The sequence below is a fragment of the Nomascus leucogenys genome, chromosome 17 (assembly GCF_006542625.1).
Source record: "Nomascus leucogenys isolate Asia chromosome 17, Asia_NLE_v1, whole genome shotgun sequence".
NCBI classification, from domain to species: Eukaryota; Metazoa; Chordata; class Mammalia; order Primates; family Hylobatidae; genus Nomascus; species Nomascus leucogenys.
Window position 1 is genome coordinate 77,606,730 of NC_044397.1, and position 15,519 is coordinate 77,622,248.

General features: G+C 37.4%; 1 protein-coding gene across 2 annotated transcripts in view; it reads left to right on the plus strand.

Annotated features, from left to right (window-relative positions):
* HIBADH (3-hydroxyisobutyrate dehydrogenase) overlaps positions 1 to 15,519 on the plus strand; it is a 221,236-nt gene that overhangs the window by 184,179 nt on the left and 21,538 nt on the right. For both annotated transcript variants that reach the window (XM_030795573.1, XM_003270460.1), the window contains exon 5: positions 13,200 to 13,333. In XM_030795573.1, coding sequence (XP_030651433.1) covers positions 13,200 to 13,333 — 134 coding nt within the window. The remainder of the gene's footprint in view (positions 1 to 13,199; positions 13,334 to 15,519) is intronic.

Sequence of the window (15,519 nt, forward strand, 5' to 3'; positions counted from 1 at the left end):
AAAAGTCAAAAGGCAACAACAGACTGAGGGAAATTATTTGCAAAATATATAACAGAGTAGACATAAAATCTATAATTAACAAGAAAAAGACCAAGAATCAGGAGAAAAGTAGAGAAATATATGATAGGCAATTTACTGAAGAGGAAACCCAGTGAACTATGTAAAAAGATACTCGACTTTTCTAGAGGACACAGAATGACTGTCGTGTATCAAGCATTGCTTATGTAGTCTTTCACAGTCCTGTCAAGGCAGATATTACTCAGTTCATGTAACAAGTGAGAAAACTGAGTCTTAGAATTAGTAACTTATGGTGGACGTTTTTTCAAATACTGTAATTTATCAAAGTGGAATGTTTTTTGCATTAAGTTAAAATCCTTTCTGTATTCTCTAATTCACGACTATCTTTAATATATTTCGTTTTCAGAATACACTTGAAGGTGTTTATTTAGTATACCCCCTTGAAGAGAAAGGGCAAGGAAAGGAATGCAGTTGGCTACCCTTGATCATGTGACCCTAACAGGTTAAGCTTTCAGGACACACACTTGCATGCATATATATTTGACTTGAGAAGATAGACATGATTTTTACGAGGATTTGTTTCTATTTTATTTTTGCAAATACTGCATGAATCATGTCTCTAGATTTTGACTGGCTGGGTACTTTTTTTATATGCCTGAACTTCTTGGCATAGTATTGAATTGTCTTTCAAGTGATCCAAATAAATAATACATATCTATACATTTATATCACTGTAAATTTGGAAATGCTGCCAGAAGTGGGTAATGGTAACATGATAACTGAATGGACATGCAGGAGACCAATTTGGGGTCTATTTGAGGAGAGGGTAGGAGGGCAAAAGGTGTTTGGACATGTTGAATTCATTGTGCTTCTGAGGGCCAGTAGTAAGAATTAGCTGATAGATAGTTGAAATTGTGACTCTAGACTTGGAACTGACAAGTTGAGTCTTGTCTTTGAACTCAGTGTTCTACTGAAACAAGTTGTATGTAGTCAGAAGGTGGGTTGTATTAAGGGCTGAGGAGGGAGAAGGCCATTATCCATAATAGGTTTATGTATTTGGCTTAGTCTTTATTTAAAAAAAAAAAAAAAGAGCAAGCAATGTTCCTTTTGCTGTGATTGGTTCTCATGAAACCGGAAGAACAGTTCTCCCCACTTAAATTATCACCATTAAGCAGTGGTTGCCTTTATCGCATATACAGAATTCTGTAAATATTTTATTCCAAGGTTTTAGTACTTGAAGTAGACCAAAAATATAATAATTTTTTAAACTACTTCCCAGAGGAGTGTTTTTCTGCTCAATAAGGAAACAGTCACGTGGCATCCAAACTCTATACAAGCAGTACTGTGTCCTTTGTCCTCACGCAAATCTGGTTAGTTACCTTTCCTTAATGTTATGTTAATGCACCATCAGAAATGGTTGCAAAAGGCTATGCACTGGCTGAGGGGCTAGCAAGAATGGCACAGCGGACCATACTCAACTCATTGTAGGAATTGGCACCCTCTTCAACTGTACCTCAACCCCAAAATATGAGAGTCCACATTTTCAAGGGATTTTCACATGAAAGAGATAATTCCTGGTTAGCCAAGTGTAGCTTATTAGCACAGCCTTCTCTTAATCTTTAGTTTTTTGCTGTCCCCAGTTTTCTACTATTTGCTGCTGGGTTATCGTCTTGCCTTTTGCTTATTTCTTCTTACTCTCTTCCCTCTTTTCTCTGACAGCCATTACTTCTTTATACCTACCCTCAAAGTTATAACAGAACTCATGTGAATCATCAGTTCTCTTTAAAATAGAGGGCACATGATTATTATGCCTGTTTTTCTTCTCAAGCAAACTAGCCAGGGATTAGGGATGGGAGGATACCCAGAAGGGTGTGGTATTGGTGGTAATTGGATTACTGAGAATTTGGTTATTGGCCTTGTTTTACTTTGTGATTGTTAATGCTGAATGAAAGGATGCATGTGAAACTTATAGGAAAATAGCCAACTCCAATCACAGAAATGTTACAAACCACGTATTGCCTAAAGAAAGTAAACTAGAAGGACATAAAGATTACAAGCTATTTGGCTTTTTTTTTCTCTTATTTGGCTTTTAAAAATGACTTTTGGCTTGGTGCGGTGGCTCGCGCCTGTAATCTCAGCACTTTGGGAAGCTGAGGCAGGTGGATCACCTGAGGTCAGGAGTTCGAGACAAGCCTGGCCAACATGGTGAAACCCTGTCTCTACTAAAAATACAAAAATCAGCCGGCTGTGGTAGTGGGCGCCTATAATCCCAGCTACTCAGGAGGCTGAGGCAGGAGAATCACTTGAACCCGAGAGGCGGAGGTTGCAGTGAGCTGGGATCGCACCGCTGTACTCCAGCCTAGGTGAAAAGAGCGAAACTCCATAAACAAACAAACAAACCCAGCTACTTGGGAGGCTGAGGCAGGAGAATCGCTTGAACCTGGGAGGCAGAGGTTGTAGTGAGCCAAGATCACACCATTGTACTCCAGCCTGGGCGACAAGAGCAAAACTCCATCTCAAATAAATATAGTAAAAATAAAAATGACTTTTAAAGCTGAAAGAGACATTATTTGCAAGACGGGGTTTTAAAAATCATATTTTCCAGGGGCATTAAGTTAACTCTCTTTGTGCTCCAGCTATTATTTAGCTTTCAGGAGTTTAGCGTTTTATTGTAAACCAACATTGTACACCATCTTGATCTGAGGTGAATGCCAGGGAATTGCTTTTTAAAGTGATTTTTAGAATAAAAGAAAACCATTTCATTCTCTGATTTGCCCTCCCTTTAAAAACCCCACTCTGCATTTCTGTCTTACGGCTTCTGTACTGCATCGGTCCTCCTCAAGCCAGCCAGCTCCATGCGGAACATTCTGTTGCTCTTTCAGCATAAGCAGGTCTATTGTGATATTTATCTGAATTCAAGCAAGGCTAATTAAAAGAGCTGCTGACAGTTGTTGTGATCTGACTTTGACTGCAGCTTGATGGTCATTATGGGTAAATAATGAACCAGGTCTGCAAATGTAGCAGCTGCCAACTTGGGATAGAAGAACGGCTATTGCTTCCAATTTAAGGATCTATCGACCGCTTCTCTTCTCCCTGCAGATCTTCTGCAGAAAACTAATGTTTTCTGCTGCTGTGTATTGTGGTTTCAGCTGTTTCAGATATAGCCTATAATTTCCTTCTTTAATATTTAACTTAGGACATTATTAGCTTTCAGAGTTAACAACTTTTCTATTTTGAAGTTCAGCTTTGTCCTTGTGTAGGCTTTAGCTAATCAGCTATAGTTTATTTATATGCATTTAATTTGTGTGTTGTGCAGGAAATGGCTAGTCTGTAAGAGCAAGGTATAGCTTTATTAAGATGTTTCACAATCCTATGTAGATGCCTCTTCTAAAAAAATAGATGCATGTCCCTTGCTTTTGTTTTCTTAAAGATAAACACCTACCAAATCTCAGTTTTGAGTTTTGTTCACTTTGTCAATGGCTTATGAAATATTTTGATGCAGAGCTCTATTTATCAATTCAGAGGAACTACTGCAGTGACTTTCATTAAAATGCAATACTGAATATATTGTCACTCCATCATGAGCTTTTCCTTGTCCTATTAGCAAGTAGGAACAGGTGCATTAAGGTAAGAGAGAAGGCAAATTGCATTCATAGATTAATATTCTTCCTGCAGATTTTTCATACTTGTGAAATACAGTTTCTGGATTTAAAAGTCATATTCTAGAATTTAACACAAGCTGGCACTTAACAACACATCCCTAGCATTTATTCAACTGCCATAAAAAAGACTGTCTGCATTATGTAAAGTCTGAGGATACAGTGGTGCTTTGTGCATAATGCAGCAGAGCTTTGAGATCTTGCTGGGAGGAAATGATCCCAAACATGCCCCTGAAAGACAAGTCTTACTCTGAAAATAATGATGAAAAATTGCTTATTTCTTCATGTATTTGTGTCTGTGTTTATTTCAGGAAAAGCTAACTAAACTTTGTTTATCTGACTCCAGAAGAGTGCTGTGTTTTTGCTTTTCTGTTTCCAGCTTGGATAATGCCAGAAATAGTGTTAACAAGGGGTTATGTTATGCTGGCTTATGTTAAACCAGATCACCCCTAACATGTGCAAAGCCATTCATCTGTGTCACCAAAACCCAAGAGAACATCTGACATGGACTCTGAAACAGAAACAGTGATCACTTACAAATCAAACATGGCACGCTCTAAACTGATTGTGCACGGCAATCTTTTCTAGAAAGGACAACTAATTGAACATGATAAAGTGTAAAGTTAATTAACACCCTTAAATTTGTTGATTACTTTCACGGGATTATATTGTTCGTTGAGTAGCAGCTTTCTGTCCCAGCTGTCGCCTTTTTCTGCGAATGTCGCTGGTAAACAATAGAGACACCATAACAAGTCGTAAATGGTCCCTGTGACAGCAGCCCCTTGTGAGGCTGCATCTGTAGAAAATGATTAGAACAATTGCATTTTAAAGATGGCTCACATTGCAGCCCAAGTCCCATTGGTCCTCTTCTTGATCTCTTTTGATGGCACACTGGTTAAAACATTTAAGTTCTTTTAAGTAAATTAAGTGATTTACTATGTTTGGCTATATATCAATGGAAGTGCTTTGGCGGTAATATTTTTACAGTATTAAAGACAAATATAATTTGAATTGTACTTTTTAGTTTTCCATCTCTTCCCTCTTTGGACTTGAAGCCTTCTTTCTAATAGCCATACAATTGAAAATGATCTCCTTATTTGTAACTTGGGAGTAGTTCGTCTAAGTTATCAGCACCTGCATCATGGTTTATCTATCATAATTCTTTGGGTCAGCTTTTCAGTAAGGCTAAATTCCAAATTTCAGCTCTTTGCTACTGTTAGGTCAAAGACTTCAACATGTTTAAGCTGAATAAATTTACTTGTTATGTTTAAATTTTTTATAACATTTGTGTAATAGCTATATACCTTTCCAATGTATTATTTCATTTGAGTGTCAAAGTTAGTATGGCCAGTGTTTTTATCACTGTTTTCAGATGAAGAAACCAAGATTGAGAGGTGTTACAACTAGTCCAAGAGGTGTGACCCTGCACTGTGATTTCTTTCCAAGTCTTTTACCTCAATCACGTTTTTCACTTTTAACTCTTCATAATAATGTCTCCATACATGTACACTTAGCTTATGCATGTTTATGTAGCAGTAAGTGAAAATGCCATTACCACGTGTAAATAATCATGCTGCCCCAAAGTTGAGCTTTTAAAAAAGTAATTGACAAATAAAAATTGTATATATTGTGTACATGTTATAAAATATGTATACATTGTAGATTGGCCAAACTGAGCTAGTTAATTACCTCACATACTAACCATCTGTGTGTGTGTGTGTGTGTGTGTGTGTGTGTGTGTGTGTTTGGTGTGGTGTGGTGAAGTTACTTAAAAATCTACTGTCAGTAATTTTCAAGATTACAATAAATATATTGATACCAAAAAGAGCTTTTTGATAAACTAGAAAATATTAAGCCTTAATGAGTCTTAATGAGTATTCTTGATCATTTTATTAGCCATTGATATCTGCCTGCCTACTAAGAAGAAAATTAACATTTATCAGACACATGCCATGTGCTGGGTGCAAAGATTCAAACAGCTCATGCCAATAAGGATCTTAATAAGACACACCAAAAAAATCATTGATTATAGTGTAAGTGCTTTATTAGAGATATCACCAGGAATGTTTTAAGAATAGAGAAAGGGGGGTCATGAAATACTTCTCAGAGTTGTCGTGAGTTGAGTCTTGAAAAATAAGTAGGAGTTAGCCAGGCAAAGAAGGCAGAGAAGGGTATTTCATGTGAGGGAACAGCCCAAGATAGGCATGGGTGCATGAAAAATCATTGCACATTCTGGCCATTGCGAATAGTTTTCAGTGTGCATTGAGTGGTAGTTTTTGTTGCAAGGGTTAGATGAGGAGACCAGAGAAGTAATTAGGATTCACTGACAAGGAAAATACAGATTTAAAAATCAGAGATCATTTAAGGAGAGAAGAGAAAATTCATTGCTTCCTACAACTCAAGACAGAAGAGAGGGTACAATGAGTTATGTAGTTTTCCTTTTTGCTGAAGCATAAATATACAGATACTTCAGAAAGAATAACTTAATGGAGAAAAAATGGGAGGAACTTTGAGACTATATAAGAAATGCTGGCTGGGCATGGTGACTCACGCCTGTAATCCCAGCACTTTGCGAGGCCGAGGCAGGAGGATCACGAAGCAAAGAGATCGAGACTATCCTGGCCAACATGGTGAAACCCCGTCTCTACTAAAAATACAAAAAAATTTAGCTAGGCGTGGTGGCGCGCGCCTGTAGTCCCAGCTACTCGGGAGGCTGAGGCAGGAGAATCGCTTGAACCTGGGGGGCGGAGGTTGCAATGAGCTGAGATTGTGCCACTGCACTCCAGCCTGGCGACTGAGCGAGACTCCATCTCAAAAAAAAAGAAAAGAAATGCTAAGTAATAGTGAATAATGTTTTCAGTTGCTGGTTATTTTCATGTTAATGTATAACTTAAGCCTTGAGCCTGTTTTCATTCTTATATCAAATAAAACTGCCCAAAGATTAGGAGACAGATTAGCATAAATGTTAGAATGAGGTGATTTAAGTTTTACTTCTTTTATAGGTATAAGGCTAAGATTAGCCTGAAAAGGATATAAAGCAAGAACCAAGCTTCAATTCAGTTTATCTTGGGAAAAAAGGTCACTATTTTTGATGCAAAAATGTTAAAACATTGTTCATTACTTCATTTACTGTTCCTGCATGAAGTTCCAAATGAGAATTTTAAAAAATATGTTAACTCAGTTCAAGGAAAAGATATGCTTGCTCCCAAATAGAGTTTCCCAAGACTTCTAAGATACTCAGATCTATATTTGAGATTTGTTGTGAGATACTATGGTTTCTTTTTTTATTGTTCTTAATACTGATTTTGTTTTCCTTTGAAAATTCGATTTCATTTTTTAATTGACAAATAAAAATTGTATATATTTAGCATGTACAACATATTTTGAAAGATGTACATATTGTGGAATGGATTAATTAACATATGCATTACCTCACATACTATTTTTGTGATAAAAGCACTTAAAATCTACTCTCTTAGCAATTTTCAAGAATACAATAAATTGTTATTAACTATAATCACCATGTTGTACAGTAGGTCTCTTGAACTTATTTCTCCTTATTTCTGATTTTCTAAAAGCTCTCTAATTTTTTTGCTCTGATAAGCAAACCCACATTGGTTGTGAAGAGAGGTGGAGTATTATGTGCATTTAGATAACAGGCAGAACTCAGCGTCTAATAAAAAGCATACCAGATTACTTGCTCAGTTCATGTTAAACTGCTCTGAACTAGATTTGCAAATGGATTCAGAATACCTATATTCTTACCAGTTTTTATATGCCTACCTACAGTTGACAGCAAGAATATTACTCTTCAAGAACAATATCTTGTTTTTTCACCCCTTCTCTTTCCGAGAATTCATTATTCTTTCAATAACGAGGGTTGAAAAATGAAAGGAAAAGGGGGAATCAGGATTTGGTGGCGATTGCCCTCATTCATCTGACACTTGGTAGGTGATGCTACCTTTTGGCATTTTCTTCTGGTTATACATCTCTTTTCCCTAATTATATTTTGGACTTTTTGAGTGCAAAGACTAGGTTTTATATCTACCATGACCTTACATTTTGGACTTTCTGCGATGGTCATATTTCAAGTAGTTTCTGAATATAACAGAAAACAAGTCCTTATTTTTGATTCAGCAAATATGTTTACTCATTGAATCTTTACACATAGCACAAAGATCTAGCAAGTTGTTAAAGGCACTGAATAAATATTTGCTGATGATATTTTTCCTCTTTGGACCTCTGTACAACTGTATGCCCTCTAATAGCATGAATCTGACTCTTTTGTTAGCTATATGTATTTTCCTTACCCCTTCCCCCACCTCCATTCTCAAACTTCTCCCTCCCTCCACCATCACAAGCACAAGATTTCAAACTCCGTGAGAACAAAGATTGTTTCTTCCTCATTCTCAGGGTTGAGGACCACTGAAGAATGGATCTCCAATGATCGCATTTTTGATGTCAACTATAAGTAGGTGTGGAAGGGAAGAAGGAAGGTAGTTTTAGCAAATGGAGTCATCTATGATACTTTTTTTTTTTTTGAGAGAGAGAGAGGCTGACTTAGAGGATTTGGGCTTAGATTTAAAAGTGCTTCTCCACTATAAGGCTTATTAAAATCAAAACAGACTACCACGAGAAGTGACAGATGTCTATCACTTTAAAATCAGGGTAGTCAGCTACGCATTTTGCATGGTTTGGGCATTTGCTTTTTCATTTATTTGTACAAATGAGTTCAATGTTTCCGATTCTAGTATTATGGGAGAGAAACACTAGAGACATCACCACAGGAAAGTATTAGAAAAAGCACTAAAGGCAGCCATAAATATTTAGGCTTTTTAGAGTTAATGTAGTTATATGAGAAAATTTTCTTTTTTCTCATTTGGAACAATATTTTTTGTACAAAGTAAAACATGCCATAGTTTTGTGTATTAATATAATAAATGTGGGAAAGTGGATGATTATGAACTTGAAAACCCAAAAATTATCATAGAATTTCAAAAGCTTAAAATGAATTCAATGATAATTTTCTCCAACCACTTCACATCCTAGATGAAGAAACAGGGTGAGCAGCATTTAATGACTTGCTGGAATGATAGAAATGCTTTGTCTGTAATCCTTGGCATCTTGTGCATATCTTGTGAGAGCAGTTATCACATGGTATTACAGTCGTTGTCTGTTTCCTTGAGACTTTCCTTCTCTCTTGCCTCCTGAGAATCTCTTATGTACTAGAGCTAGTGGATGTGAGTGAATGAGCCAACAATCACTGCCCTCATGGAGCTAGTGTTATTCTAGGGAATACAGACCAGAAACAAATGAAAGTGTTAAAGAGGTGATAAATGCTATGAATAAAATTGAAGCAGGAAAAGGAGAGAGCGATGAGATGCTATTTTAGATTGTTAGGTTGAGTGGTCAGGGAAGGCCTCTCTGAAGAGGTGAATTTTGAACAGAGGCCTGAATGAACTAAACTATACCAGTCATGAGTATCTGGGGGAAGAATATTTCAGGCAAAAGGAATAGCAAATTCAAGGCTTTGAGATGGGAACATACTTCACCTGTTTCAAGAACAGCAAGGAGGGCAAGGTGGCTGGAAAGCAGTAAGTGATGGGAAGAATGATATGAAATGAAATAGGAGAGGTAGCCCAGAGCCACATCATGTAGGGCTTTGTAGGACTTGGGACTTTATACTGAGAGGGATAGGAGGTCTTTGGAGGGTTGGGAATAGGGAACAAACATGAGCTGGGTGAACTAGATCTATATTTTAAGAGGATTCTTCTAGCTGCTATATGGAGAACAGACTACAGAGACAAGAGGAGAAGAGAAATAAATTAGGAGACTATTGCAGTAATCCAGGCAGGAGTTACCTGTGGCTCAGACCAGGGTAGTAGGGATGGACAGTGAGAGAAGTGGCTGAATCACCAGTGTGTACCTTCTTAGGAGCAGGGACATTTGTGATTCATCCTTCACCCAAGGGCTTACCACAGGGCCTGATTCTTAGTTAATTGTGTTGAATAGATAAAACAAATGCAGATTTCTTGTCTTTCCCATTCACTATGCTGCCAGAGAAAGATTTTGCAAGAAGTCTTCACAGTGATGTCATCTTAACATAGGGTCTGTAGACCACTAAAATTCTTCTTAATCTGTGCCATCCTGCTTCTGTTATTTATAGGTGCAGCCCAAACCCGCTAATACTTAAAAAGAGAGGCTAAAATTATCCCAGAGAAGACAATGCCTTAAGTAACTAAATAGGAAAATCCCCACTTCACAAATTCAAGTTGAAAAGTAGTAAGCCCTTACATTTAAATAGCATTTTTAGCTGGGCACGGTGCTCATACCTGTAATCCCAGCACTTTGGGAGACCAAGGCAGGAGAATTGCTTGAGCCCAGGAGTTCGAGACCAACCTGGGCAATAAAGTGAAACCCCGTCTCTACCAAAAACAACAACAACAAAAACAAAAACAAATAGCCAGGCACAGTGGCACATGCCTGTAGTCTGAGCTACTCGAAAGGCTGAGGTGGGAGGATTGCTTGAGCCTGGGAAGTTGAGGCTGCAGTGAGCTATGATCATCACACTCCAGCCAGGGTGACAGTGCAAGACCCTGTCTCAAAAAATAAATAAATAAATAGCATTTTTATATTACAGCATACATTCACATATTCACAGCCAATCTATGAAGAAGTTATTAATACTTTCCTGTTTTATACACTGAGACTCAGAAGTTAAATAATTTGTCACACAATTTGCCAGCAAGTGGCACATCCCCAAAACAAAATATAACATCTCCAGATCTTTTACCCTTTCTACAATGCTATTTATCAACCAACCATTTGTTGAGTATATCATGCACTGTAATAGGTAATGGGGATGCTGGCAAGCTATGACCTCAGTGCTGACTTTGTAGGAAGTTTATAATGGAGGAATCAGACAAGAAAATCCAAGATTTTAATAAAGTATGATAAATGCTGTAATAGAATTAAGCACAGGGTGGATTTTGGTTTTGTATATATAATTAATAAAATATATGTAAAATAAATATTTCTTCCAGTATTCTAGCAACAACCCGAATATGCATTGTGTGTTTTTATATTTTAGAAAATGGACTAGAATCAAAATGGCATGTCATTGTAATAAATTTCTTCATTTTTGATAGACATAAACATCTATACAATGTCTTCTGAAATCCATAAGCTGTCTTACACAGTTTTAGAGTCGCAGCTTTCTAGATATTCTTTCCTAAGTTCAAAATGGTTACATTTATTTCAGGATAATTTCGGTCTTTTTGTTTTGTTTTTGAGACAGGGTCTTGCTCTGTTGTCCAGGCTGGAGTGCAGTGGCGCGATCTCAGCTCACTGCAGCCTCCACCTTCTGGGTTCAAGCAATCCTCCATCTCAGCCTCCTGAGTAGCTGGGACTACAGGCACATGCCACCATGCCCAGCTAATTTTTGTATTTTTTGTAAAGACAGGGTTTCATCATGTTGCCCAGGCTGGTCTCAAACTTCTAGGCTCAAGCAGTCCACCAGCCTCAACCTCCCAAAGTGCTGGGATTACAGATGTGAGCCAACATGCCTAGCTAATTTAGGTCTTAATTCTCCTTTGCAGTGGGACTAGGCTTGATAGTGTTATATGATTAAAGGAATATGTATGAGAGATAAGATTTGGTTCCAAGGAATGTCAAAACTTTAGAATTACCCATTTTAGTTAGATGCTTACTTTGGGGTGTAGGTTATGATGAAGTCGGAAATAATTATGATACCACATCAATATGAGGAAAGAGTTGAACTACCACAGACCTCTGAATTAAAAGATAAATTATTCTTTCTTTTGTGGTCTTCTCTTGCTTAAGCAACTTATTTCTGCTTTTTAAAATATGTGTTTGAACAAGTGAGAAAGTACACCTGTCAAAAGACTAACCAGCTGAGAACCATTGTCAGCATTAATTTTTTTTAAATAAATGACTCTGAAGCTATTTAGCAGTCTGTAATCTAAATACAAAGCAAAGCTATTGATCGATGATGGATAGTGCTGGATTTGCTTGTAAGCTTTGACTTAAATCATCTACTTAATTTCTCTAGGTGAGATCAACAGGATTAGGAGGAATGGTAGTTATATGGTTTAAATAAAAATGGCTATAGAAATTGAGCAAAATAATTGTAAAACATTAATGGTTTACCATCTTGATAAACTAGAAACTAACAAAACAGCAGTCACTTTAATGTTATAGGAATGTTTGAATGACATAGATTGGCTAATTGAAAGCATTTTTTATAAATTGGGTTTTTGTCTATAATCTATTTTGGCTTTTTTGGCTTTTAATAATTGGTTATGAATAGTATAAACTGTAAAATAGAAAGCTATTTGACAATAGCAAAATATTCACAATTTGAATGAAATAGGTATCTCTTCACTTGGGCTTTTAAAAAACATATAAATACTGTATTTCATTGAACACATTAAATTCAAAAGCAGGCCATTACTTGCAGCTGTCTATTCTAATGGCCAGATTTTATATATACTACAGACAATTACAGTTTCTTTGTTCTTAGTGTACTGTAAAATAAGTTCTTCCACATACTTGCCTGGGAAGTTTTGAAAAATAAAGCCTAACTTGAAAATTATGAATCAAGATTTCTTTCAATATTAAAAACAGTAATAATACTCTTGGTTTTATTTTATAGTTAATAAAAATTTAGATGAATGAAGCTTCTTCCTCTCCCTTTTAGGACAAGTCTAGATCATATTTTCTGTGCTAAATTGAAAGTTGTTTCTCCAATCATTAGAATGAATGAACATGCATTAAGCCTCTGTTAAAAGCTACTAAGGAGTAGTGAAGTCAGTGTTAAAGTTTATTTCTTCTTCTTGCTCATATCACTAAAAATAAATTGCCCAAAAGATGTATAGCAGGAAGGAAAAGAAAAATCAAATAATATTGAAAAGTACACATAAGAATAATCAGTCAAAATAAGCAACAGTTTTCCTTGCCTTAAAAAAAGAATCTACCATCTGAAATGCCTACTTGTTTAAGGAACAAAGAGCCAGGTCTCCCTCTTTGTAGATTTCACTTATAGATAGTATTTGGAGAGTGGGTGAGTGAGCAAGAATCCCGAATCCAAACGTGGGCAGCAGACCCTCTCTCTGGCTGCTCCTTTGCTGATCAGGGCCCAGGTAAAACTTTTTTTTGTATACTTTCTATAACTTAATAGGTTTCTTAGGAGAATAATAGATGCATGGGAATAATAACATTTACATTTTAAGTTCCCTTATCTGTTAGGCCATGATTGTGCCAAAATGATTGAGTTGAGATTGAGAGTACAACTGAATCTGTCTCTTTGGGTTTGTGATTAATCTGGGCGATACTTGATTGCTGAATATTTCTGTAGAGATTTAGAGTATCTTATACATGCCTGGCATAAATACAGATTGGAGGCAGGATGTTTTTAGTTGGTTTCTCTAATTTTATTATCTGCCTAAACATTTTAAGAAATATATTCTTTTGCTTCTATCCCTTTACCCCCAAATGATTCAGGTGTAGGAGCTGCACGATCTGGGAACCTCACGTTTATGGTGGGAGGAGTTGAAGATGAATTTGCTGCTGCCCAAGAGTTGCTGGGGTGCATGGGCTCCAACGTGGTGTACTGTGGAGCTGTTGGGACTGGGCAGGTAAAATTTTTACATTAATGACCTTGACTTGATGATGTAAAATTGACTAATGTTCCTTTCTCTTCCCTGACCATATTTTTATTCTTCTTTCTTCAACCTGTGGATTCTTTGTTTGCTCAGATTTTAAAACATTTATTTGGAATAAATTAGTTTTGCATCATTCCTGGTGGGCTTAAGCAGACATCAGCCAATTTACTTATTAAAAATATGTCCATTATTGGCCAGACGTGATGGCTCATGCCTGTAATCCCAACACTTTGGGAAGCTGAGGCAGGAGGATCACTCAAGCCCAGGAGTTTGACACCAGCCAGGGCAACATAGTAAGACCCCATCTCTACAAAAAACAAAAAAGTTAGTCGAGTGTGGTGACACACACTTATAGTCCCAGCTACTTAGGAGGCTGGGGTGGTGGGGGGATCACCTGAGCCCAGGGGTGGGGGATTGAGGCTGCAGTGAGCCATGATAGAGCCACTGCAGTCAGCCTGGGTGACAGAGCAAGAACCGATCTCAAAAAAAAAAAAAAGGGGGGAGAAAAATTCATTATTAGGATCTTGACATGTCTGTCACCCCAGCAACTACTGAAATCATCCTTAAAACTGCCTTTATTCGAAGTGCTTGTTTCTTTTGTTTTTTTTTCAGAATGGCTGTACAATTTTTTATTCCTTTTTTTTTTTTTTTGCTTTTTTTTATTATACTTTAGGGTTTTAGGGTACATGTGCACAATGTGCAGGTTTGTTACATATGTATCCATGTGCCATGTTGATTTCCTGCACCCATTAACTCGTCATTTAGCATTAGGTGTATCTCCTAATGCTGTCCCTCCCCCCTCCCCCCACCCCACAACAGTCCCCGGAGTGTGATGTTCCCCTTCCTGTGTCCATGAGTTCTCATTGTTCAATTCCCACCTATGAGAGAGAACATGCGGTGTTTGGTTTTTTGTCCTTGCGATAGTTTACTGAGAATGATGTTTTCCAGTTTCATCCATGTCCCTACAAAGGACACGAACTCATCATTTTTTATGGCTGCATAGTATTCCATGGTGTTATATGTGCCACATTTTCTTAATCCAGTCTATCGTTGTTGGACATTTGGGTTGGTTCCAACTCTTTGCTATTGTGAATAGTGCCGCAATAAACATACGTGTGCATGTGTCTTTATAGCAGCATGATTTATAGTCCTTTGGGTATATACCCAGTAATGGGATGGCTGGGTCAAATGGTATTTCTAGTTCGAGATCCCTGAGGAATCGCCACACTGACTTCCACAATGGTTGAACTAGTTTACAGTCCCACCAACAGTGTAAAAGTGTTCCTATTTCTCCACATCCTCTCCAGCACCTGTTGTTTCCTGATTTTTTAATGATGGCCATTCTAACTGGTGTGAGATGGTACCTCACTGTGGTTTTGATTTGCATTTCTCTGATGGCCAGTGATGATGAGCATTTCTTCATGTGTTTTCTGGCTGCATAAATGTCTTCTTTTGAGAAGTGTTTCTTCATGTCCTCTGCCCACTTTTTGATGGGGTTGTTTTTTTCTTGTAAATTTGTTTGAGTTCATTGTAGATTCTGGATATTAGCCCTTTGTCAGATGAGTAGGTTGCAAACATTTTCTCCCATTCTCTAGGTTGCCTGTTCATTCTGATGATAGTTTCTTTTGCTGTGCAGAAGCTCTTTAGTTTAATGAGATCCCATTTGTTGATTTTGGCTTTTGTTGCCATTGCTTTTGGTGTTTTAGACATGAAGTCCTTGCCCACGCCTATGTCCTGAATGGTATTGCCTAGGTTTTCTTGTAGGATTTTAATGGTTTTAGGTCTAACATATAAGTCTTTAATCCATCTTGAATTAATTTTTGTATAAGGTGTAAGGAAGGGATCCAGTTGCAGCTTTCTACATATGGCTAGCCAGTTTTCCCAGCACCATTTATTAAATAGGGAATCCTTTCCCCATTTCTTGTTTTTGTCAGGTTTGTCAAAGATCAGATAGTTGTAGCTATGCGGCATCATTTCTGAGGGCTCTGTTCTGTTCCATTGATCTATGTCTCTGTTGTGGTACCAGTACCATGCTGTTTTGGTTACTGTAGCCTTGTAGTATAGTTTGAAGTCAGGTAGCGTGATGCCTCCAGCTTTGTTCTTTTGGCTTAGGATTGACTTGGCGATGCGGGCTCTTTTTTGGTTCCATATGAACTTTA